The 27685-nt window shown below is 34.9% G+C and overlaps 1 protein-coding gene across 2 annotated transcripts in view; it reads left to right on the forward strand.

Moving 5' to 3' along the window:
- The window catches only part of LOC123702881 (G protein-coupled receptor kinase 2), a 57962-nt gene that overhangs the window by 4182 nt on the left and 26095 nt on the right, over positions 1 to 27685 (forward strand). For both annotated transcript variants that reach the window (XM_045650717.1, XM_045650718.1), the window contains exon 2: positions 9748 to 9843. In XM_045650717.1, coding sequence (XP_045506673.1) covers positions 9748 to 9843 — 96 coding nt within the window. The remainder of the gene's footprint in view (positions 1 to 9747; positions 9844 to 27685) is intronic.

Genomic DNA, 27685 nt, shown 5'->3' on the forward strand with positions numbered 1-27685 from the left:
CACTCGCGCTAGTATCGCTAGGGCGGATTACTTCGATTGCATGATTTCTTTATTCAAAACTGTTATTAAACGTAAAATAAAAGAAAATTGTAATAAAAATATTGCCTTTATTGCTCATACAGTTAAAAATAATATATAATTTTACATATTCACATTTATTTATTCTTTATTTATGAGTGTTTAGTTTAGTTTTAATTTCAGTGTAAATAAATAAATAAATAAAATCTTTATTTTGCTTTAAACATGGTATTCAATGGTGATACAATTATATTAATAAAGCACAAACATGTTTAGCCAATACAAGCATGCAAAAATAATTACCATAAATGGTGTAATGGAAGAAGGCTTCGTCGAAGGTCGAAATGATTTAATTTGCGTAATATTAATATGAGTGAAACATCTTTAGGCGCGTTTAGAGTAAAATTTCAAGATCGCGTCATGGCAATACCGTAACGTCATGGAGTAAGGCGACGATTCTTCTATAACGATCTTTGCATCTTGGTAATAGTGTGTGTACAAATTCACACTGGATGTTTAGAAAATCATGTACTTAATCTTTTAAACAGAAAACGAGTTTAAAAAATTGCAGATAATGACGGGGCAATGTGCGCTGACATTCATAACATACAAGAAAATATAGAAAATAATACTAAACAAACCATACAGAGAAACCGCAAGAAAAAAAAATCGTATATTTAAAAAGTATTATATTTATAAAGTAAATCAAATTTGCAGAGTAATTTTCTGTACAAAAAGTAATGATATCCCACCAAAAACATAAATGTAAAAATTGGAGCCGAGTTCAATCGTTGACTTAATTTGCCAAAAAAAGAAATGAGATCTAAATGTGTGCCAAGTTCTGCAGACAGTCCAGAAATTTATTTACAAAGATGTATTAAGTTCTTAGGTTGACTGAAAACTCAATTGTTTTATTTTCCCTTAGAGAACAATGTTTATTCCAAAATATAACTTTTTTAATTTGAATAATATAATTATTTTCACAAAGCAAACAACTAATGACCTATTGAACCCCATAATTTGATGAGGCTAGTTTTACATACTGTTTATATTTTGTGAGGTTCTAAAAACTAGCCTCATCAAATTATGGGGTTCAATAGGTCATTAGTTGTTTGCTTTGTGAAAATAATTATATTATTCAAATTAAAAAAGTTATATTTTGGAATAAACATTGTTCTCTAAGGGAAAATAAAACAATTGAGTTTTCAGTCAACCTAAGAACTTAATACATCTTTGTAAATAAATTTCTGGACTGTCTGCAGAACTTGGCACACATTTAGATCTCATTTCTTTTTTTGGCAAATTAAGTCAACGATTGAACTCGGCTCCAATTTTTACATTTATGTTTTTGGTGGGATTGTATATTCATTGATAAGAAACGCGATTACTTAATACGATAAACTTCACGAGTGAATACGACTTTACGATAATATGGTAACGACATATCGTTTCGGCATGCGAAGGAATAGAAAAATAAGGTTTCGGGATATTCAATTTCGCATCTAATTAGCTTTTCATTAATAAGCCTGGATTTTATCTAACGTACATAGAAAAATACGACTTGTTATGTTTAGTTACTAGTTATAAACACGTATAAAGTAAATTTGAGTGTGATAAAAATAAACTCAATTAAAAGCGTAATAAAATTTCCAGGTGAAATGAGACGAAAGAACATGCTCTAAACACCTCAGTACATAAGTATGTATTCACTTGAAAACTTTTCATGAGAACTCAAACGTTTATTTATACAACTAGACCTCTTTTAGAGCTCTTTTGAGTCGTCATAATGCATAGAAATTATTTTCCACCGGCTTTGAAAGCAGTTTGTACAAAGTGCCGGCATAAAACTGTGTAGTTGCTCTTATAAGATCTTTATTATATTTATTAAGATTTTTATGCCACAGTGTTTTAACAAAACTTCGAAATGGTTTCACCGATTTTGATATGTTTTGTTCGGCGTGTGAATGAAACGCATTTTTAACATTTTACTTCACGACTAGATTTTCTGATATAGATGATAAGTCATCCACTAACAATAATTAGGGTTAAGTTTTTAATTTTTTTACAAATGCTTAGAAATTGTCTGTTCTCTTCTGTATTACAAAGTTTTATAAAAAATAAGTATTATTTAATCGGCAATCCATCTTCAGAGACTTCTGTAGATGCGGTGGATGCGCTTAGTCGAACCAAAAACTTTATTATGTTGGCCCAATATTTTTGTAACATGAAAAAAAATATCTAAATCTTCATGACATTGAGAAATTAACGATTTCAAATCAGGTGAAACAATTTCCGAAATGTGATATTATTCTGTACTAGTTTTCCGCCCGCGGCTTCGCCCGCGCAGTCAAAGAAAAACCCGCATAGTTCCCGCTCCCGTGGGATTTCCGGGATTGCGTCATTTTCCCGGGATAAAAAGTAGCCTATGTCCTTTCTCGGGTATCAAAATATCTCCATACCAAATTTCATGACAATTGGTTCAGTAGTTTAGGCGTGATTGAGTAACAGACAGACAGACAGAGTTACTTTCGCATTTATAATATTAGTATGGATTTGTATGATCGTATATCACATTCTTTTGGCTGCGCTTTTGGCATAAGACGACCATCTGGTGTTGAATTATTGAGAATTTTTGTGTGTAATTAAAAAAATGTTTCTAGCAATTTTTTATTTAACTACTGTTGCACTTAATTGGTCATGTAGTACGAACAAATATTTGCGTTTATAACTCAATAATGACTTTAATAAATCTAGCGTAGATTACGACTTGATTGACGATATGCCTATCGTTAGTTATAACGTTTTTATAAACACACAGAAAATTAAGGTCCCCATGTAGGGGATAATTTGTCTCGTATTCTTGAAACGTCGTTGTGGAGGTTTAGCATAATTTCTTTAATAGAGGTGTTATATACGACTGCATAAATTATTTCATAAAAATTAATTACATTAGAAATAAGAGATTACCTACCGATGAGCGTATTTCAGTCCGTCCGTAAAAAACAGCTGATGCTTTTTTCAAAATATGCTTTATTTAGCCAAAACATGGTAATAACTCAGGTTTTATTGAAACGTATTCAGCTGTTTGTTTAAACCACCACCTAGAACTCAACTAACAAAGGCTGAATCGTTATAAACTACGGATTAAGGTCAGTTTTATTCAGTGCCTATATTGTATTGCCTGATGGGGTCGCGGACGAATTCTACCATACCCGTGGCATGTCATTGAAGCGGCTCGACGGAACACAGTTGGGTTTTGGTCGGTAGTACCTATACCTATATTATGTAAAAAAAAAATACATTTCAAAAAATAAGGAAATGTAAAACTTTTCGCCACACGAGGCCGGTCGCTTTCTATCCAAAAATAGTGCAGTGTTTTGTGTTTGTGACGTAACAGCGATCCGCAATAATCCGCAGTGCATTCGCCTTGTAGCCTGTTAGCTATTTATAACTAGTGCAGTGAATGAATGAAATAAACAAACAACGTATTAATGGAGGAACCTTCGCCTAGACACGTCCGTGGGCTGTTACGTACCGTTAGTATGGAGTGGAAGATGTGGGTAGTGTTTAAATAAAGTGAGTTCATCATTCATGTTACATTTTAGTACAGTTAGTATCTATAGGGAGGTAAACGTTTTTCCTATAGGAAAGATAATTTTGTAATGACATTTTTAACGTTTGTAGATTGGAGATTTCAGTAAGCATTTTTTGGTTGGAGGATGATTTTGTGCTTAAATTTTGACAGTTCAGGCAATTATCATATAAGTAGGTAGGTATTATCCTGCGACCTCTTGAAATGGATAAACTTCAGCCAAAAAATGTCGAAATTTATCTGAAATAAGTATTAATATTAATTTATAAAATCAGGAACCGGAAGCTTTCCGCTCGGAAAGTGGTTTGTCAACACTCGAGCCGATTTTTGACGGTTGAAGTTGTACGCTTAGTTGGAGTAAATGTAGGTCAATAAAATATCTACCTACATGATATGAAATTATAACTTCATAAGATTCTTCTTAAGAGTAGACAAGCTTTTTTAATAAAAGCTTCATTCCATTTAAGCACTTAATGTATCTAATTTCTCATGTTAAGTTTCAACTCGCAAAGTATCCAAGATACAAGTGACACAAACGCTTTCTTCGATAAAAGCTAGGCTCCATTAAAGTGCTAATTAATTAAAATACACCACGGTGTGACAGTTTAGGCGCTTTAATTACACCAATAGCAACGTATATGGGTGTAGGTATGTTATCTATCCAACGCCGGCCGTGCGAGTGTCTGAGGTCTTTATTGATACGCTTATGGAAGTGTGTGTTATGAGATTTTCTCATGAATTTTCATAACTGTATACCCCATAGTAGATATCCGTCCGCGGCTGCGCCCGTGTTGTCTAAAACTTAACAAATTATATATTAAAACTTGTCTTGAGAACCGCGTAATGCATTTGTGAAACATAAAGAAAGAAAGAAAATCGCTGTAGTAGTTTATCGCGAAGAGACAGACGCGCTGAGGACTTTGTTTTGTAAATATGTAGTGTAATACAAAAGTGGTGGTAAATAATAACTACATCCTTGTTACTAATTAAAAAAAAATGCATCTAAAAGAAGTCTAATTTAATAAATAAATTCGAGTTTTTTTTCACAATAACTCTTCGCTTTATAGAAAACAAAACGTTTATTAAAATCGTCATAGCAAAGGATAAATTGAAACAATTACGCCTACATTTGAATACAACAACGTCTTTCAAATCCGGAGTTTCGGGGACATAAAAAACAAGTATCCATCTATATTCTATTGTATTGGACAAATTATCTGGTTAGTGATCTTTATCGAGCTTTTGAGCCGTATCTGATTGAACAAGAAAGAATAATGTTTATGTATGTATAGATGTTCAGTGTAAGTTTACTTTGGTGTAGTGATGAAGATTGTAGGGATTGGAGGGGATTGATATTTGGGTGCTAAAAATATGTCGCTCTTTTATAGCCAAAATATATACATATTTTTATTAATATGAATTCTTATTGTTACTTCAATACTCCTTCTTCAATACTACCGTTAGAAATTCTGATATAGGGTAGATTTAATTCTTCACTCACGATTGTAAATGTAAAATGATGTTTAATTAACTTACGGATGTCTTGTTGAGTGCGAATATCACTTCTTACGCGAGTTTACAGCTTAAAAACTGTTTTCAACACCTGTGCATTATTGCAGAACTGTAAGTTATATTTTTAATTTAAAAATCTTATGATAGGTATGCAACCCGTTTGACACACGAACCTCCGCAATGACGTATAAGCGCAGCGCGCGCTCCGCAGTGACAAATACGTTTAAGGACGTATTTACCAATTGACGCGCATCAATTTTAGGTATTGAGTCTTACTACTACACGTGCACGGCTCACACACACATCGAAATGCGCGAAGCGGTGAAATTATGAGTAAACTAACACGACTTGATAAACATCGAAATGCGCGAAGCGGTTAAATTATGAGTAAACTAACACGACTTGATAATTGAGCTTATTTTTATTGCCATGTTTTTTTTAACTTTACTTTGATTTGTAAAGTTTGTAACGTTGAATGATCACAAAAGTAGATACCATTTACCTAAGTAAGGTCTCAACATAACTAATAAAACGAGCCCAAACTCGGCACACCTAGCTCTACTCGTCTATTAGTTCCAGTAGAGCAGTCTTTCAAGTACACCTGCAGGTCCCTCCATCAAGTCCGGAGGAAAGGTCTCAACATAACTAACAAAACGAGCCTAATCTCGCCACACCTAGCTCTACTCGTATAATAGTTCCAGTAGCAGTTTTCGAAGTACACCTGCAGGTCACTCCATCAAGTCCGGAGGTAAGGTCTCGACAAAACTAACAAAACGAGCCCAAACTCGGCACACCCAGCTCTACTCGTCTATTAGTTCCAGTAGCAGTCTTCGAAGTACACCTGCTGGTCACTCCATCAAGTCCAGAGGTAAGGTCTCGACATAACTAACAAAACGAGCCCAAACTCGGCATACCTAGCTCTACTCGTCTATTAGTTCCAGTAGCAGTCTTCGAAGTACACCTGCAGGTCACTCCATCATGTCCGGAGGTAAGGTCTCGACATAACTAACAAAACGAGCACAAACTCGGCACACCCAGCTCTACTCGTCTATTAGTTCCAGTAGCAGTCTTCGAAGTACACCTGCAGGTCACTCCATCAAGTCCGGAGGTAAGGTCTCGACATGACTAACAAAACGAGCCCAAACTCGGCATACCTAGCTCTACTCGTCTGTTAGTTCCAGTAGCAGTCTTCGAAGTACACCTGCAGGTCACTCCATCAAGTCCGGAGGTAAGGTCTCAACATAACTAACAAAAAGAACCCAAACTCGGCATACCTAGCGCTACTCGTCTATTAGTTCCAGTAGCAGTCTTCGAAGTACACCTGCAGGTCACTCCATCAAGTCCGGAGGTAAGGTCTCAACATAACTAACAAAACGAGCCCAAACTCGGTACATCTAGCTCTACTCGTCTATGAGTTCCAGTAGCAGTCTTCGAAGTACACGTCAGGTCACTCCATCAAGCTAAATATGAAATTTATAATCCCATAAGTATGAAAAACTATAAATAAAATCTTTCCTTGGTGTGCCTTGGTTGTCGGTGCAGAATGCGTCAATGATCAAGTTTATTAGGTCAAATATTTTGTATACGTACAGCGATCTTTTCGTAAACGAGGAACTGCTTACAAGCGTCACAGCGTCTACTCACAAAGGCGTCCGAGCGCCGACTAAATTACTAAAATATTTCATTACAAATTTTATCAAGATAGTGACAAATAAAATAACCCTTATTTCAATGCAATAAGTATCACGCGTTACAGCTAAATATGTGAAAAAATAAGATTTGATTTTAATTTTTTTCTCAGCCTATTTGTAACATTTTGATAGTTTTATCTAGTACCTTTTTGAGTTAGACATGTCTACTTACTTAAAATATTTTTAAATAAATCAATTTGTTTTATTAAATACAAGAAAAATGCTCGTTTATTCAGCACGATATTGTCAATTTTGTGTGAAGAGGCAACGGAAATTATTTTTTTCAATATTATAAACCATTAAAGATTAAGGAGTAATCTATTTATGGTAATTATTAGTTAAATTTGGTTTTGTACTATTTCGCCGCAAAATGCATCGAAAAACTGCTTATTTTTGTCACATTCGTAAACGCGTCCTTAATACGAGGTTTATGCAAAAGTATGCTTTTTTGCGAAATATCTGCTCAACTGATATGAGAAATAATTTGAAGTACCTAGGTCCTTTTATTTTGCAAAATGAAATGTAACGCGGACAAAGTCGCTATCTAGTAGAAAATAATAAACGGAAATAAAACCAGTCTAATGTACCCATTAAATTGATATATCAAGTGAATGTTAGACCAAAACTTGCTAGTGTTTTAAATTTTTGCCTAGTTTTGTGTTTAAGTTTGGCAAATTTCTAGAAAAGAACAAATAACAGTTTTGCTTTTAAAATATATAGTTATAGATAATTATAGAGACAAACAGTAATTTATTCAACGAGATTTATTTATGAGGTATTATAAATCATCTCAATACATGGACAAATAGGTACCATCGGTACACAAAGCAGTTTTAATAGAGAAGATACTATTCTTGACTAGTTACTTTATAGAGACTGTTATTCCAATTAAACTCTAACGACTATCGAGTCAATGCGCAGGCGATATTACATCTCACTAGTCTGCGCAATTGCTCCTATAATTGCGAGTTTAGCAATTCGCGAACATTAATTGAAAGGCAATAAGCATCTAAAGAGCACAGTTATTAAAATGTATTACAATTATAAACGAGCGTGTTTACGTAATGCCGTTGCGTCAGTGTGTTGCGCAACTTGTGCCTTTGTTTAGCTTTAGAGACAACTCGTTTCGCTAATGAGTCGAGATGTAACGGTGAGATGCGAGTTTCTGTGTCGTAGTAGGGGGTAATGTTCTTACTAACGTGTTTACAACGTTTGTTGCAAGTAAACATGGATTTGATGGAATTTATAAAAATTGAAGTAAAAACAGCTTTATCCTATGAGAAAAAGGAAATTATCTTTGTTTAGATAGATGATGTTGTTAGGAGTAACTAAAATGATGCTATTCGTTGTGTGCGCGATGACAGCGCCGTAGTGGCCGCAACTATTCAGGACTTGTCATCTGTCAAATCATGTCAACTAGATATAAGATATTTTTGTGATATTGATTTTCGACTAGTTTTTCAATGAAATTGAAAAAATAGTGTAAAAAGTGAGTGTGTATTAATATACAAAGTATAATTACTTAGCGATTTTCTTCCTCGTGAAAAATATTTTTTTCTCTTCACAGCAGCTATCCATTTTGTCTTTGCTGTAATGTCCACTTTGATGTTGGAAACCTTAGTTGGAAACGAATTAAACTTGCAGGAACTGTTTTTCTAATTGTTTTTACAATTTACGACACAGCATGTACTATGACCCATATCGCTTATTTTTACGTTTTTACTTAAAATTATAAAGGAAGTTATGAAAATAAAGCAATTTGACACATGACAGCCCAGAAATAATTCACATTTCTGCCACGTCATGCGCTACGGTCGATTTGCCGTTCCCCACCACCCACTTCGCACATAGCCAATAGTTTGACAATAGCCTTATGTAACGTGGATATGTACTCGCGGGATCAATTACTTAGATAATCGTTTTCGAAAAGGCCCTTAGGTCGAATCGATAAGGATATATCTATTGTTCTTTTACATATCTCGAAATACCGCTATGAAAGCAAACACGCCAAAGGACGTCGTTAGAGAAGCTGCGTTCAATCTTTATTTATGTGTGGAAGATCAAATACCCAAATAATAAGTGAGAGTCATAGAATAGATAATATACTGGTGTTTATGGTAAATTATATTTCTGTATTTTGACGATTCAAAAGCGCTTCGAAACGAAGTCTAGTTGAATACATAAATGTTTGATTTTGATTAAAAAACATAATAACTATTCAGTATTTTTGTGTATCAAGTGTATCCCTATAAAATATGAATAGATCAGGGCACCGCAAATATTTACTTTATGGAAATATTTTATAAAGACTATCGATCCTCTTTGTATTTATAGTGTTTCTTATAAAATGTTCTCAAACGATAATTTTGTACCTTCAGAACTTAAGTAGTCTGGGTCTTCAGGCTTTTCTATGTAAATACCCTCAAAGGTCGGACATTTTCTAAATTACATTTTAGCCCCAAGTCTTAGGCATAAAATATTCCACTTTATGTTAATGATATCATCCTAAGGCACTGTATAAAAGGTTTTTCTTAATATTTATAAAATAAGAGATTAATTAGCACGCTTTTATTAGCTTCAAGTGTATGTTTATATTATGTAACCAAATCCTTTAGACTCGATTTTGACCGCCCCAACGGACATAGCCAATTTTAAAATTAGGTATATACATACTAGCTGTGCTCCGCGGTTTTACCCGCAGTGCTCCGCTCCTGTTGGTCAAAGCGAGATGATATATAGCCTTCCTCGATGAATGGGCTATCTAACATAGTAAGAATTTTTCAAATCGGACCAGTTGTTCCCGAGATAAGCGCGTTCAAACAAACAAACAAACTCTTCAGCTTTATAATATTAAGTATAGAAGTACTTATCAAGGATCGGTGACAATACAATAATTTTGTGTTTTTTTAACAATATAATGTTTGTTGTTAACAGGTGGTTCCGATAGCAACAAGGGCAAGAGTAAGAAGTGGCGGAAGATCCTCCAGTTTCCACACATATCGCAATGCTTAGATATAAAGACAAGAATAGGTGAGTTTTCAGTTATTTATTTTATCATTATCATTAAGTAGACAAAAATATTCGAGATGATACATTTTTAAAGCATATAAAATGATCAATCGCGAGGCGGGGTTCGAAACCGCTCCGGTAAGGCGAAAGGCGCGGGTTCGAATTTTTTCTATTCTTTACAAATGTATCTCAAGACCTTAACGTCTCGGTAGCAAATAGCGATTCATCCGAGAAAAAATTGTAATTGTATCTGTTAAAGCACCTGTCTCGTTTCAGGCTTATTAAAACTTTAATGGGTACCGACTATTTACTCGATGTCAATTAATTTTGTTTTTACTTTTTCAAAAATATATTTTTAGTTTTCGGAGTTTACATACGGAAGTTGCCGTAATAATTTTTCCATTTCCTACAAATTAATATTTTATTGAAACAAAATAAAGACTCATACATTTAATTTTTACATACAAAACGTTTTAATAGGAAATACAACAACAATTATTATGGTCAAGTCGCCATGAAAGCGATAAAGTATTTTATGCATGATAATAAATTAACAAAACAATACTGTCCTTTCATTACTACATTGTATCTATGCCAATTATAGATTTTATATTAGCAGCTAAAAATAACATCATTCATCAATTCCAATAGTCAATTCATGCATTTATACAAGGCAAGGTATACATGAATATGGCAACATTGAAGGAAAAGCAGGGTAGAACAAAAGAGCTGTCGACAATGGCTCGCTCTATTTTCCCGCGCATTTGTGTTGAGTAAAGCCTGCGTGAGACAGACAGGCAAGCGGCTTGAGCGGTGGGCTCGAGTCATGCTTGGGGTTGGATTTGATAAGCTTTCAATCCTTTGAATAAAAAAGTTGATAAATAATTGGTTGACTATCCAAAGATTGCGTATTATTTTAGTTAGTAGCCAACGAACTCAAATTCGATGTCCCACGCGAAAATAGGTACCTATATCTGATTTTAAGATGTTACAGGAAAATAATCAACAATAAACAAGCATCGCATTTATAGGTCTACCAGAATCTGATGGCATATTTATATTTAAGAAATAAAAGATTTTCATGTGGCAATTTATTTGACAACTATCAAATTGGTTGTCAAATTATTTGTCTTTTTTGCAGTTGATGAATAATTTTTAGGATTTTGTCTAAAAAATCTTCGAAAATGTCGAAAAAGCCGCTGCGATCACAAGCAATAGGTGTTGTTTATAATATGTATAGAAAAACATTCGATGAAAAAGGGTCAAACACATCACAATTTTCAAATTTGAAGATTTTATTGGTACATTGGACTTACCCGTTTTGATACTTTAAATTAAAATAATATTATATGTAGGTAACTATAATATTGTTTGTTGATTAGAATATAATTTTATGAAAACTTATTACAGGAGTTTCCAATACGGCTAATAGTCAAGTCCAAGCTGTCCAAGTCAATTTTATAATGTGTGTATGTTAATACTTACGAAAATAAACATAGTTTTATTTTATTTTTTATTTTATTTAATAAAAAATTATGAGCAGTTTTGATCTACATTATGATTATATCGATATTTTCACATGGCATACTGGTAATGAATAATAGACAAATATAGGTATGTGTTAATAGTAATATGTATTACCTGTATAAAAGTAATATGTATAATTGTATATTATACATGTAAGTATGTACCTACATAATATTAAGTGGATATCTCATTATTAAGTACAGTATTGTCCATTTATGTAATGTGACAAATGATATTGAGGACAAAATAAAAAATAAGCAGTATCAAGATCGTTCAGTCCATTTTCCCTAGGGTTGCACACTCCAAATTTTGATTTCCCTAATTGCCATCAGATTCTGGTTTACCTATAATTTCCTATTATAGCAGTAATCATTATTTTATCTGTGATTTTAGTAAGAGTATGAAACTAGTGTAGTATGTTTGATGCATAATGCTTGATCGTCTCGAAGGACCTTTATTGGTAGTGGCGGAATATGAACGTCTATTTTTCCATTCGAAATGAAAGCACGTAGCATTGGTAAATGTGAATGAACTCGGTTGAAAAAAAAGTATGAAGACGACGAACCTACATCGCGATCCTTACTTATTTACCTTTTTTACTACTGAATTCTTACTACTTCCTTCGGTTTTTTTAAGTGGGTATACTCATACTCACACGGATAAAATTCGCACGTATACAAATTTGAACCGCGAAATATTTGAACGTTAAAAACCTTGTCATTGCCCAATATTAAAAGCATAGAGCGCGACCCGCGAATCGTTTACGTTAATTAAAAAAGATGACTCCCTAGTCCCTTACCGTGGGCGACGGAAGGCCTATATTAAACGTAACCGCCGTAGGGCGGATTAGGGCTGTCTCTACCGAGTTTTAATTTATCACTTTTTATTAGATTGCTCGTGCAAATTGGATGATGTATACTTACTCACTTACTCCTGTGGCGCTGAAACCCCGAAGTGGGTCTTGGCCTCCGAGACGAGAACTCTCCACCTTCCCCGGTCCTGAGCGGTCACTTGCCAGTTTTCACTGGCTTGAATCGCACTCAGGTCCCTCTCCACTTGATCGCGCCAGCGATACTTGGGTCGACCCACCGGCCGACGGCCCGAGGGACGGCCCAAGTATGCTCTCTTCAGACCTCGCTCCTCACCCATTCGCTCTATATGACCAAGCCAACGCAGGCGATGCGCTTTTATTTCCCCAAGTATATTTGGCTCGGCCATGAGTTTTTCTAATTCGGCATTCTTCCGGATTCTCCAACTTCCATCCTCTTGTCTGATAGGACCAAAGATCTTCCTAAGAAGCTTTCGTTCTGTGACTAAAAGGTTACGCTCTTCGTTCTGGGTTAGGGTCCAGGCTTCACAACCATAGGTAAGTATTGGTCTTATAACCGTTTTGTATATCCGCAGTTTGGTTTTTTTACTTAGAAGCCTGGACACGAGGACTTTATGCAAGGCTGCACCACACTTGAGGGTATTTTGTATGCGGATTTTAATTTCTTCCTCTCTAGTGTGTGCATCCGTTATCGTGCAACCCAGATATCTGAAGCTAGCTACTCCCGTGTACGTCGTATCTCCAACCTGTAGGTTTTGGCGTTGAGTTCGTGTGTCCCTATAGCGCTTCATATGGAGATATTCCGTTTTTTTTCCGTTTATTTTTAGTCCGACCTTTTCAGCTTCTTGTTTTAAGGTCTCAGCGGCTTTACCCACTTCGTCACGGTTTTCACCAAGCAATGCGAGGTCGTCAGCATATCCAATCACCAAATGCTTTCCATTTAGTAACACTCCGCAGTCCAATGCAAGCATTTTCCGCAGGATATATTCCAGTACCAAATTGAATAGCACAGGCGACAGAGAATCGCCTTGTTTTAATCCGGTGAACACCGCAAACTCTTCTGTTAGTTCTTTGCCCACCCTCACTCGCATGTTACTGTCTCCAATAGCTGTTTTAATTAAGTCCACCAGTTTGGCTGGAATTCCAAGTTCCTTTAAAATTGCAAACAGGGCGCCCCTATCAATACTGTCGTAAGCCTTCTCGAAATCCACAAATAGCGCGTGCATGCTCAGAGCGTATTCCCACCTCTTTTCCATGATCTGTTTGAGCAGGAAAATCTGGTCGATCGTACTTCGGTTTCGACGAAACCCACACTGATAATCACTGAGGATTTTTTCCGCGTAGGGTTCCAGTCTATCCAGCAATATGTACGACAGGATTTATATGCTGTTGGCAACAGAGCAATTCCGCGGTAGTTGCTACATTTCCTCTTGCTACCTTTTTTATGCACTGGGCAGATGATCCCTGTATTCCAATCTTTTGGCTGTATATGTTCCTCCCATATTCTTCTAAGGACTTCGTACAACTTGGATTGAATCACCGCCCCACCTTGCTTCCATATTTCGGAAGGCACGCCGTCAATACCTGGTGCTTTGTTATATGATGGATGATGTATAGGCACTTCGAATCGGAAGCGGGATTTGGGATATGTTTGGATTATGCAGTCTTGGTTTTGTTAAAGGGGCAGCTCTAGTTCGAGAAAGTTCTCGTTGTTTTAACTTGAAAATTTGTCGAGTTTTAAATGGGAATTATAATTTGATTCATGGGATTAAGAATTTTGAAGTCGAGGGTTATATTTTGCATTGGCGTAGCGGCTTACAAATTTTAATATCCTTAACCTAAAAAAGAAAATAATCCTTGGTAAAAGAATTTAACAATAATCTCAAAAATTACATAAAATGCTTAAAAATGAGCACACTCGATCAATGAAATGATGAAGCGTAAATTCGTATGTTTGTATTGATACAAGCGACGCGGACGTTTGTTTACGAGTGTGGAATAATATTTATTCGTGCCGTCGTGAATGCTGGATGCAGAACATACGTGGAGTTCAACAATCTGAGAAATTTCTTTTAAGTAGCCGTTGAATATATTTTTTTAGAGATGTGACCCAAAAAATATTAGACCGACTAGAAATTCTTTAAATAATAAAAAATCTACATTCTTACCTTGTAACATTAGCAAAAAAAATCCGGGTTATACTATACTGGGACGAGCGACTTGCCAATACCAAATATGTATATTATAAAGATGAAGAGTTTGTTTGTTTGAACGCGCTAATCTCGGAAACTACTTGTCCGATTTGAAAAATGCTTTCGGTGTTAGATGGCCCATTTATCGATGAATACTATTAAAGGCTATAATCTATATAGCATCACGCTAAGACTAACAGCAGCCGAGCACTGCGGGTAAAGCCACGGAGCACAGCTAGTTGGTAATATGTGTCACTGAAGAATTTCTGCTAAGTGAAGGAAGCCTGCATGCTAGTGGTCATTATTACAGCCCTGGTGGAAAAGGTGTTTAATTAAACTATTTAAACTTGTTAGTTACGAGTTTTACTCCGTTAATAAATGGATTGCATTAAGAGTTGTGACAGTAATCAACAGTTGTCGTGAAATATTTCAAACATTGGTTTAACAAGTTTTATTTAACTATGTGTCCAAAACTTAATTAGTTCATTTGCAAAACGGAATAGTAGATACCTAAATGAGAACGATTTTGTGATATTATAAAATGTGGTTAAAATGTTAGTAAAAGGGTCTCTTTTAAAAGGTATGACTTCTATCATCTATATTTAACTCGGGTACCCTATTAAAAGCCACACACACACACACACACAGCCTTTGCTTGCTTTTTAACCGACTTCAAAAAAAAGGAGGAGATTTATGTATGTACACCGATTACTCCGAGGTTTCTGAACCGATTTACGTGATTCTTTTTTTGTTCGATGCGGGATGGTGTCGAATTGGTCCCATAAAAATTTTATTCGGATAGGCCCAGTAGTTTTTATTTTATGAGCATTTTTGTCTGTAGGTATTTGTAAATTTTGCAAGTGCAAGTTTGAAGTCGGTTGTTTTTAACGCAGTTATCACTTGTCTAGACTTAAATCTATCTCTCTTCCAATTTACGTCCAGATCCAATTAGCCGTTTGTTTTGTGCGTCCACACATCTATCCGCGCAAACTTTCCCTTTGCATCCAAATCCGATAAGCCGTTTTGGCGTGAAACACAAACAAACACACGTCTATCCGCGCAAACTTTCCCGTTTACATTAGCGGTAGGAAAAGCGTTTGTAAGTTGTGCTGATGGCTGCGGCGTACTGTTTGACATTTAGATTACGTAGCGGATTCACTGGTGAATGCTGAATGTTTGTTGTTTCTTGTTCTTTCGCTTGAACCGTTTCTATCATAATTGATAGACTTTGAGTGGAGAAATCGTGTAGTCATAGGACGGAGGACGGAGTTGCAGCAGTCAGTACATTATAAAAATAATGATAAGCAAAAGGAAATAGATAAGTACCACATAGACAGTATCAGGGGATTTTCAAATTCAAATTCATTTAATACATTACTGTAATCCTTCTTTTATATATTGCTCTTCAACTGCAAAAGTCAACGGGCAGAAAATTGCATTAAGTGCTCATCAAGTAGGTACATATACTATGAAATTAAGTGTTTAAATAAATATACAATATCTGTATGCCCTTATTCAGAAGTACTTAAGTTTGGTAAGTTGAAAAGTGATTTTGTTTCATTCACATTTTTCAAGTTGTATGTACATTACTTGTTGCGTAAACTTTTAAAACAACATCAGAGTAACAATTGAATTACGGAATATTGATTTTGTTTTGAAAGCTCTTCGCTCAATGGGTCGAGATTTAACGGGATGGAATGGGACTTAATAAATTACTTTGTTTATGAGAACGATATTCGAGGTAAAAGGTGTTTTATTTTATATTAGGGGAGGGTAGTTGTTTGAATTAAAATGGTTAAGAGCAATAAAAGACTGTTTGTGTTGTAAATTGTTTATATTACCAATTAAAATAGGATTGTTATTATATTGTAAGCCTGTAGTAGAAAATGTTTTAGAAATTTCAGATTTATTTTAAAGGTATGTTATCTGATCCTGGATTACCTCGTGTCCATTATTCCGGATACAATTCATATTAAAAGTAAACGTTAAATGATAAAGCCAGTTTAATACTAAACCGTCCAAGGTGCATACGGCGGTGTCGCAAGCACCATATTTCGTAATAACCTACTAATAAACGCGGCTAGTGTGAAAAATATGTTTAAACATTCAATACACGATATAACGTATGTCGCACGGAGTTACATTAATCGGGCAGCCGTTTAAATTTTCATTAATCAATACATTAGTAGGTGTAATTTATGACTTATTTATCTTGTAATGGCCTGGCTTGGTTTTGCTTTAAGGCCTATTCAAACTACAGCGGTATCCGCCGATCCGAGTACGGTAGCGAACAGCCGATCGGTACGCGATTAGAGCCTCTATAATATACTACATGGTCATCGGGATACCGCTACCAACGGCGGTAGCGGAATTACCGCTGTAGTTTGAACTTTGAATAGGCCTTTAACATGGTCTTTGCGAAGTGCTGTGTTGTGTCAATACATCATAGTGGTAAGAATAAGAAATAACTTGAATGTCTGGTTGAAACTGATAATATTGGACGGTAGGTGATTTCAAAATTTGGTAATTTATAGGTTATTTAGGTGCAGGCTTTTAGTACCGCTCGAGGAGATCTTAAAATATCAGGTCATGTAAGCGGTAAGATTGGAATTGTATTTTTTTTTTTTTCAAAATAAAAGAACAATGATTCAGGTTATGTAACATTTTTTATCATCAGTCATATTCAAGCACCAATCAAGCAAATGGTCCAGTCCGAATTCCATGATGTAACCGTTTCAATGCAGATGAAAAGTGCTGAAATTTGTTTCGCTAAAGTACCAAATATTGGCGCAAAATCAGATCACTAAATACAACGAACAACTCAATAGAATCAAAAATGTGTGCTCAAATATGACAAAATAAATAACACTTACTTAAAACATTCATCATTTGTCGTATGCAAAATATAATTTCGAATCACAGAATTATTAAATTACAGTAAAATTTGCTAGGTCTAGGTACAAAACTCCGTCGGCACAGCATCGTCATAGACAGCAGTTGAGTGTTCAATTTCTTGACAGATTGACAGGACAACTTTTCGCCAGCCTCTTTTGGCGGCGACTAAAAAAATTCAATGCGTATACATTAGCCTGCCGGGCGCCAAATGTGGAAACCCGTCCGCATGATGAATTGTCGCAGTAATTTAACGTTGACTGTTTAATGCTATGTATGAGCTGGTAGTTTTTCTTGGATGCTGTCACGTCTGCGAGAGGCTGATAAAAACGTCAGCGCTGTTCGCGGGCGTGTTGGTTGCACGAGGTTCTATTAAGTAATTAAAGAAAACTGAGGGCAGAAGTTTGGAGGTTTGAATTTACGGTATTTCTATGAGTTTGTGCATATAAAACTTGGGCGTGTTTTTCCCTAAAAATGAAAAAAATTGGGGAAATTTTTTTATGTCTCACAAGGTAATTTAGAATTCGTCAATATATTTAGTAGATATTTAGTAGATATGGCCATCAGCGACTGGTCATGCTTTTCAGGAATTTGTTATTGTTTTCTTTCAAATATTTGCTTATGTTATATAAACAAAACATTTTTAAAGTCAGTATAGAACAGGAAAACACTGTCCCGGAGTTAATAACTAAATACAGTTATTACTTAATGGGGGGACTATAAATAGACGCGTCGGGAATGTCCCTTGATGTTCAAATGTATTCGCATAATATCTTTAGGGAATAATGTAATGTGAGAACAGAGAAACTGTATCACAAGGTTTTTTCTAGTTATAATTACATTAAAAACTCAAATCTGAAACATTTATTTATTCAATTAGACGTTTTCTAATAACATAGTCTAACCATTTACCACCGATTCGGAAAACTGTTTCTACGGAGAAGAACAGTCAAGAAACTCAGAAACTGCGTACAAGTTAAAATTCCACATTAAATGTATTCATTCAATTATGCTATTAGAGGATCTCTTGGAATATGGTTCGGTTAGAAGATTCGAAGAAAAACCAGCAAGGTTCTCTAATAGTATTGAATTCAATACAGCTTGCAATAATGAAAGGCTTAGTGCAAATTACAATGTTTCCATAATTTCACTGTTTTCATCGAGAAATGAGAACACAATAAGCGGTTTTTCCAGTAGACTTTATTGCGCATATTTTCATAAGTGTCTCGCTGAAAAATATTGTACGCTGAGCATTGAGTTTTTCTACTGTCTCAGTGTTCATGTCCTTGTACGCATTTTTTGTGAATAAAAAAATTATGAGTATGTTTGTCACGTTTCTTGTCTTTGGGACTTGTAATGACCAATATTATCTTATTCTTCATTTATATTAAACATTTACAGTTCCTGAATATTGCGCACATCTTTAATGCAATGCTCATGTTTAATAGGACCAGTCACGCAACTGACCTTAGCTTTCCTTAGGCTTTGATATTTAACATTTGTCAATTCAATAATCACTTGTAAGCTTTCGTAATGCTTATTGCTTACATCATCTTGTTTTAAGTAATTATTTAGAGATACTCAACGTTTAATTATCAAATACTAACTACTTAACATGCAACTCTCTGCAAAATATTATAAACGCGAAAGTTAGTATGATGTATCGATGGATGGAAAAATATGATGATAGGAACTTAATGAAATTTGTTCAATCGCGACATGAGACATTGAAATCTATCGTGATATAGACTGGCCTACATTCAATGAAAATATCATTTTTCATCTTAATAAACAAAAGTTTTAGCTTTAGCAACGTGGGAAATAAGAAGAACCACATTCGAAATCGCTATTTATCATGATCAAGAATCTATTTATTAGAATACGCGAAACATTTCCGGCCTTATAAAACTATGTCATATAAAAACACACTGAATATTTCCTTAATCAAATAGTACATAAGGGACAAATCCAAAGCCGTTAAGGGACAAAAGAAATTTGATATGTGTGGCAGGACTGAGAGGCCGAATTGGCCATCCCTATATATTTAAGTGGAAATGCTAGATGCGTGATCTTATTCCACAACACATAATAGTAGCTTATCCGGTAGTAGGATAGTGCTTCTTGCTTTTAATTTTCCTGATCTCCTGTTCGCAAAAAAATACATGGCCGAATAGTATACGATAGTTACTGTAAGGGTATTCCCATTTTCCTAATTACGTTCACCAAAAAAAGGTTTCTTTGTTCGTCTGTATGTATTTATTTATTCATTACATTTTAATGTAGTACAATGATTAAAAATAGTTTTCTATTTTTTTTTGTTCTACATATTTAAGGACAAAGTTTTTCGAATACACCATCCTGCCAACAACACCAACAGTGAACTGTTTGATGTACAATCAACCATGTCGTCAATATTTATGTTTTTCATCATAGATTGCAGCAGAGGTAATGAGGATGTGCAGATGACCGAGGTAATGCGAACGATGTGCAGATTACCTAAACATAGATATAAATATCAATTTTGCACACTATTCTCAAAGCTTAGTAGCTTTAAAACTATTGTCCTATAAATTTCTGCCCGTCGCCGTTGGCGCTGGACAAACGCCACGAGGCATTAGCAGCGGCGCCGCCAAGTCCGGGGTGTAAAGAATGACCCCCCCTCCTTACCCTCTCCTCCCTTGTTCCCCCCCCCCCCTCCACTTTGAACCCCGGAACGAATATGACAATTTGGACTGTAACGTTTTATTGTTTCGACATCTAGTAAGTTGTTATGAGTTAGCGAATGGTCGTGAGCGCTGTCAAATGTCGTTTGTCACTGTTTGAGCGTTCCAAATGGGAGGTGGTGATTGGTGGATGTGTTTCTATCGTGTTTTTGGATAATGTTATTACTTTTATTTACTTTTTGATCGTTTTATTTTTTAATTTTGTTGATTTAAATGTTATAGGTGAGATAGATGTTCATAAATTTACTAGTTTCTTGGCAAACTCGGGAATTCGGGATTGAACTCAATAATATCTTGTCGATTCTAATTGAACCGGTAATTTAGAATGAAACAAAAATAAAGTAATTATATTTAATAGTTCATGAGTTTCCACTTTTTCAATATATGAATAACATTTAGAAAAAAAATCGGTCGAAAAGAGAACCTTTATTTTTTTTGAAGTCGGTTAAAAATTTAACAATTTATGTTTTGCTGATTGTACCTTTCTCTAAAAACAAACAGAAGACCGTTCACAACATCGTCCTCTGATCGACACGACCTTTAATATCATATTGAAATTCATATATTCATCAAATTGATTCGTCAAGGCGACGCAACTGCACGTCATTTATTGTCATTCCTTCCGCGCGCCAACTGACGTGCATCGTGAGAATATCGATGATTTTTTATTGATAACGAATGAGAAGAATCGAGAGGCATCGATTTTAAGTGTCGTATGCGGTTTGCATAATGTCGTGACGATGTTATGTCGTGTCGCGCGGCGGGATATGGCACGTTCGTTTTGTGTTTATTATTATTGCTGTATATATTTGTAAATAATAAAGGGGAAGGAAATCATAATATCATGGTTTCATGATTTAACATGATACCTTTACTTGTCGTCGAATCACCCAGTAACAATTGAGTATCTTTTAAAAACATACTAAAAAGTGATAGATAAAAATATTTCACAATATATTTATGCACAATACCTACATACGTAATGAAATATCTCATAGGTCTAAGCATAAAAAAACATTCGAAGCCTACTCAGTTGCTCAAATTACTTATCCATACTAATATTATAAATGCGAAAGTAACTCTGTCTGTCTGTCTGTTACTCAATCACGCCTAAACTACTGAACCAATTTCCATGAAATTTGGTATGGAGATAATATGCTAGAGTAATGCTAATGTAAGTTCAAACTTCAATTGCGACGCTAAGTTCTCAAGTCCCGACATAGAATTGTATTGTGTACGACTTTTATCGTAAATTGCAAAAAGTCGTGACGACATTATGTGAACGATGAGGAAATGTAACCGTTTGTTTGATTGTGTTCAACATGTATCGTCATACGGGTTCCGGCATACCTACTTGAAGACTTTTTAACATCCTAGGTCGATAATAAATAAAAAAATAAAATGTTTTATTTGTTTGGAAAATCGTGGAAACATCCTATTATTCGAATATATCAATTATTTTTTAGTGAAATGTGTATCTATTAATAATTTGGTTTTATTACCTAATTAAATTGTGTGCCTTAACGAGCCAAAAAAAATTATCGAACAATAACAAAGTTTCATGATACTTTCAACTCTGTCGATATTTTCAACTTTGACATAGGATTTGCTTGTAAAAGTCGCACGGGAAACCAGGAAACAGGGTCTATGACGTCTATCCATACTTCCGGTTCTTGAAATTATATTGAAGTCTGAATGTGGCTGAAATTGTAGGGAAGAATATCTTTTCAATCAATATACGTATGCAAGCATTTTATTCATATTCGTTGAATATTTAATATGTGACTGCAAAATGGTTATTTTCGATTCATATTTGATGTTAGGTGGATATAAATTTTAGTTATTTGTGAACATAGCATACGTACGAGATTAATTTTAATGAATAAATGAATACAGGGCGTTTTATATAAGTACCGCCGGTCGCGGAAACGTAATTTAGTTAACAAAAAAAAAAAAACTATTAACTCCACCAAGTACTGAATAAAGTTTTTATTCAGCATTTAGGTATCTACTGCTACTGTTAAAAAGTCGTAGCTCTGTCATTCAGTAGTCCTAAACCATTGGGTTTTTGTCCATACCTTACTGACTTCTGACTCACCATAGAACACGATAAGATATTCTTTTACAAAGTATTCAATATTCAAAGTAACGTTATCGCTATCTTAGTACGTATAATAGAAAGTATTCTTTATGTAATGTCGATACTTATCTGTATGTCATCAAGAGAAGAATGAATATTCTAGGTTGGAAATAAATAAATAGTATATGCATATATTTTTGGAAGTATTGTCATCATATTCAAACTCAAACTCAAACATTCATTTATTCAATTAGACTACTATTTAGTAGCACTTTCGAATCGTCATTACATAATTATTTTTAACATTTACCACCGATTCGGAAAGCACCCAACCAACAAATCGTTGCTCTATAGAAGGGATAAGAACGTTTCAGAGGTGCTAATTGGTAGTCCTATAAGGGTGATAAGAACGTTGTATAAACCCCAAAGTGGCGCATTTATAAAGCCATTTGATGGTATTGTGTTGCTGTAGCAGCAACTCAGATGCCATTTGGACCTATAGAAGAGTACACTTATAGAATCGCGATGCTGTTATAGAGCGAAGTAGTGATATAAAAGGAACCGCGATGCTGTTACAGCGCGAAGTTGTGTTTTAAGAGTAACCGCAAATCTTTTGTAGCACGAAGTTGCAATGTACGAGCCACCACGACTCTACAATTATAGTACAAAATGGTAAATCGTGTACCAGTTGATAATACGAGTAAATGACTATAGGAACCATCATCGTGGTGTCGAGTATTAATTTTTGTTACGCTGTTAATTATGTTAGATACATAAACTGACTGGCGAATGAAATTTTACTGATAGATTATATGCATAATTACGATGTTTTTTTAATGCCCCACTCGAATTATTGAGTTTTAAGTAATTAAAAACTAATTTTACACTAAATTGCTGTATAGGATGCCAAAAAGCAACTCCGTGGCTATTATACAACCGCAAACGAACGTAGTTTTGACAACTGTCATGCCTTAAACTGGATTAAATTAGTAGGGTTCCCTGATGTAAATAGAAAACCCATAAGATTTTTTTTTGTATTTTCTAGTGTAAATTCCGATTTTTAGATTCCGATCCCGAAGTATCAAGCAGAACACTAGAGTCTGAATGGTCTGCTTCTGAATTATCACAAACCACATGATGGCTGTTAACTTGGTTTTGTTCATAGGATGTAACAGATTGTACGGAATCATTGTCCGTATTCGAAGCCTCACCTTGAATTTGTCTGTCTTGTCTGTCAATCCTTACTTACTTGTCTTACATATGTTCTAAATCCATGATTTTATTAAATAGAACCCTTCAATTATTTACGATACGGTGCTGACAATATGGCAGGTTTTTGTTGTTTTAAAGTGAAAGACACTCTCTTATAGGCCGGTTATCTCTCGTAAGTGTCGCATTTTACTACATTAATACGCCGTTTTTGTTACATAACAGATTTATTAACTCTTTTATACAGTAAAACAGTCCTATAACTCTGACCACTCAGCTATTACACCACTGCGTTATAATGGGCAGAAAAACACTAATATAATTCAATTAGGTTACAAAGAAGTGATATAAAACTCGGATATATCACCTAATTGCTTTATTATGGAGTTTCAGCTACCATGAAGATTCACAGTGCTATAATAGCAATAAGGAAAACCATTACAACACTAAATTGTCCTATTGTAGATTTTTTTACGCCTCTATAGGCATGGGACTATAAAGGTTACCCTAGAATCGTTTATTGCACTTATTTGCTGTAAAAAAGAGACCACCAGCGCTGTTATGTGATAATATCGCCCTGTTATTGCTGTATCAAAATCTGGATAAGAGCTGCTCTATAAACGCCGTATAAAATAGTGATATAAACGTTTACATCACCTTGTTATGGGACAAATCTGCTGTGTATGATTATAGAGCAAAATCATCTCATTAAACGCTAATATACAACAAGCTTGTCACCGCGACACTGTTATACGTCATTTAAAAAGCTTTTTAGTGCTGTAAGTTATTGTTATAGGACATATTTGCTGGTTGGGCAGTATCTATGGAGAAGAATCGGCAAGAAACTCAATAACTCCATATTATGTCATCAAGTCCGTCAGACCATTGAACATGGGAAATACAGACTTATAGTAAACATAAGAGCATTTCCAGGGCACAATCTTAACACATTATTACATTAATTTGCGTTTAAGATGAATTGTAGTATTATACGACTACGCTTCTGTTGGTCTTAGCGTGATGATAATATAATATAGCCTATAGCCTTCTTCGATAAATGGACTATCTAACAGTGAAATAATTTTTCAAATCGGACCTTTGGTTCCTGAGATAAACGCGTTCAAGTAAGCAAACAAACATACTCTTCAGCTTTATTGTATAAGTAAAGATACCACAGAATAGTGATTTCTTTTGTAGTCACATTGTATAAGTAACTAGCTGCGCTTCGCGGTTTCACCCGCGTCGCTCCGCTCCTGATGGTCTTAGCGTGATGATATATAATATAGCCTTCCTCGATGAATGGGCTATCTAACACCGTAAGAATTTTTCAAATCGGACCAGTTGTTCCTGACTCCTGAGGCAAACAAACGAACTCTTCAGCTTTATAATATTAGTATAGATTAGCGTATAGCTAATTTTACATCATAACATAACATGCCTAACAAATAAAGTCGTATGTACACAATCATATGACCAAAAAAACACTTTCAAACAATTTGTCGATGTCAAGACGTGTCGATTGATTTTATTCGCTCGCGTTATGTAAGCGCTTTCTATTCTTCGTAACAGATGCTTTGTGAGATAACGAGCTGATAACTAATCGGATTTGTTATATAGATATAATATTTTGATTAGCGTTAGTTTTGTAACGAAAACTTGTAGTATAAATGCGAATTGTATAGGCTGCAGTAAAGTGCAGTGAAATGAAACATCTCATTCCCTGGGCCACCTACCTGGGTAGGAAAATAGTCTTAAATAATGTTATAAAGCTGCAAGAGTATATTCATATTTCATTGTTAGAGAGGCCGTTTATCGAGGAAGGTTATAGGCTAAAATCATTTCGCTAAGACCAATAGGAGCAAAGCAATGCGGATGAAACTGCGGGGCACAGCTAGAAAATATTGGGGTTGTTGTGTTGATGTTACATGAATGAAACGATGATAATAAATGTATGCATATAAGTAAAGGTAGTATGTATGTTATTGTCAAATTCTTGCCCTGAATAAGCGTTCATGTTGATTTAAATAATGAAATAAATAAATACTTTAATATCGCACGAAGTTCAATGACTGTTCTATTTTAAAATTTAATTCGAGTTATAATTAAAGTAGCTAATAATACATAAGAAAAGCACAATAAACTAAAAAAAAGTACGAATAAGAAACCTCGAATGTCCGTTAAAAATACACCCACCTTATAGATAAGCCAATGACTAAGGAACTAGAATTCGGAAATATTCTTTCATTCCGATAACGTTGATGAGTTTCCGGCATCGATACGCGAACGTAATTATATATTAACGACCACAAATAACTGTGTTATCAATGCATGCGTGTATTTTTAGCAATGTTTACGTTACATTGATTTTGTATTGCCCAACTTATATGGTTGTTTATAAGCTATTTATAAACGCCGATGTTATTTACATCGTGAATAATAACTGTACTACATCGTGAATTTTAATAGTGGAGGTATAAGACTTTTGTTATTGTAAACATGCTGATTCAAATCTACCCACAATTAATTCAATTAGTTTTCATTTATATATAACTTGTAAATCGTCAACTTATAGCTAGGTTCCGCGCTCACATGAGTTCAAACTTTCGCGCCATGTAGGTACAAATTTTTTCCGCGGGTGTTTTAAAAATCAATGCAATAAATAAATCATTTACTTTTCACAGTAAAAGTAATAGTACGCGAAATTGACGAATACTTATTCTCATGTAGGGAAAAACATTTGCAAATGTTGTCCTACACTTCTTGCTTATTCGCGCGAATATCAGTCACCGGCTATAGGGTGCTTTTCCACCAAAGATAAGCTAGGGAAATGTGTCGTGCGTGGATGTCTAGCTGTGCTGTAAAAATGTGTGGATGTTTCCACCAGAGCTGTGCTGACAGTGGCGTGGTAAATGAAGCGGTTCTTTAAAAATACATTCCTCGCTACATATCCTCGTACCTCTGATGGAAACGCTGTCTTACAATGACAGCTACTTGTGTGTAAGTAATGCTCCTTATCACGCGACACACGTCCTTCATACGAATGTCCCTGATTTCACACCCTTCGTGTTTTGTTTTACGCGACAAAACCAGCTTCCGTCCCTAAACAGGGTTCAATCTATTTGTATATCAAGTTTCGTTTATATCCGTTCAGCGGTTGAGGCGTGAAATTTGAAAACCAAAGCGTGTAAAATCAAATCATTTGTTTGTAAACATACCTACGTAAACTACAATATTTAATATCGAACACAACATTTAATCAATAACCGTATATCGTTGTTTTTGTGTATGTACTGGACTTTATCGTTTACTTTATGTAGTGAAACTTCTTTAGGCGCGTTGAGCGTAAAATTTCAAAGTCGCGTCATGACAATACCGTCACGTCATCGAGTAAAGCGATGATTTTGGTATCTTTGAATTTTGCCAAAGAAGTTTCACTTCAGACACGTGTGCTCGGCACACACGCTCATTTTTTAATTATACGACATGATACAAAGGCCATAGATACCAACATAATAATTATATTAAAAAATATTAAAATGCACAATAAATATATTTCTAATCGATCCCCATAGACATAAGACAACCTACAGCAGTATTATATGATTACCAGAGCAAAGGTGTGGCCACAATAAGGGAGCTATTTGTTACATTAATTCAATTAAAAACGCGGTAATTGTTGACCCAATATGAAATGTTTCTGTCACGCTATCGTAATTCGTAATATAACGGTGTGAAGTTATTGAAGGGAAACTTCTTTATCGGGGTTGGAAAAAAATCTAGTGTAACATTTTTTCGTTACGCGCGACATTTTTACGTTACGCGCCATCTTTTTCTTATCCCTACCACGCGTGATTCAACGTATTTCTGTAAAGTTGCATATAGTAAATTATTTTTTGAAAAATAAGGTCATAAAGAAGTTTCACTTCTTTACGTGTGTACACTAGTACACGCACAAATTTTTTTTATTAAGCACAAGTTAGTAAGGATGTGTAATGTGTATGGCAATGGTATAACTGTAGGATCGTAAAATTTGCAAGGCGCGAGTTTGAGACTTTCTTTCCTTAGCTGAAATGTTGGGCATTTCACACAGTACAATTTAAATTGATAATGAAGCTCATAGGTTTGGGAGCACTGCATAAAATTCGCATTTTTACATGAAATAGCCCTTGTAGTGATACTAACTATGAAATAACTGCCTATATATATATTCGCGCTTGCTTTGAATAAATTTGAATTGTATTCCTCTGGGACGTATGTGGCCACTTTCATTGTCACACAATAAATATATATACATCTATACTAATATTATAAAGCTGGAGAGTTTGTTTGTTTGTTTGAACTTGCAAACCTCAGGACGACTGGTCCGATTTGAAAAATAATTTCGGTGTTAGATAGCGCATTCATCGAGGGA

The sequence above is a fragment of the Colias croceus genome, chromosome 24, assembly GCF_905220415.1.
Source record: "Colias croceus chromosome 24, ilColCroc2.1".
Lineage (NCBI taxonomy): Eukaryota > Metazoa > Arthropoda > Insecta > Lepidoptera > Pieridae > Colias > Colias croceus.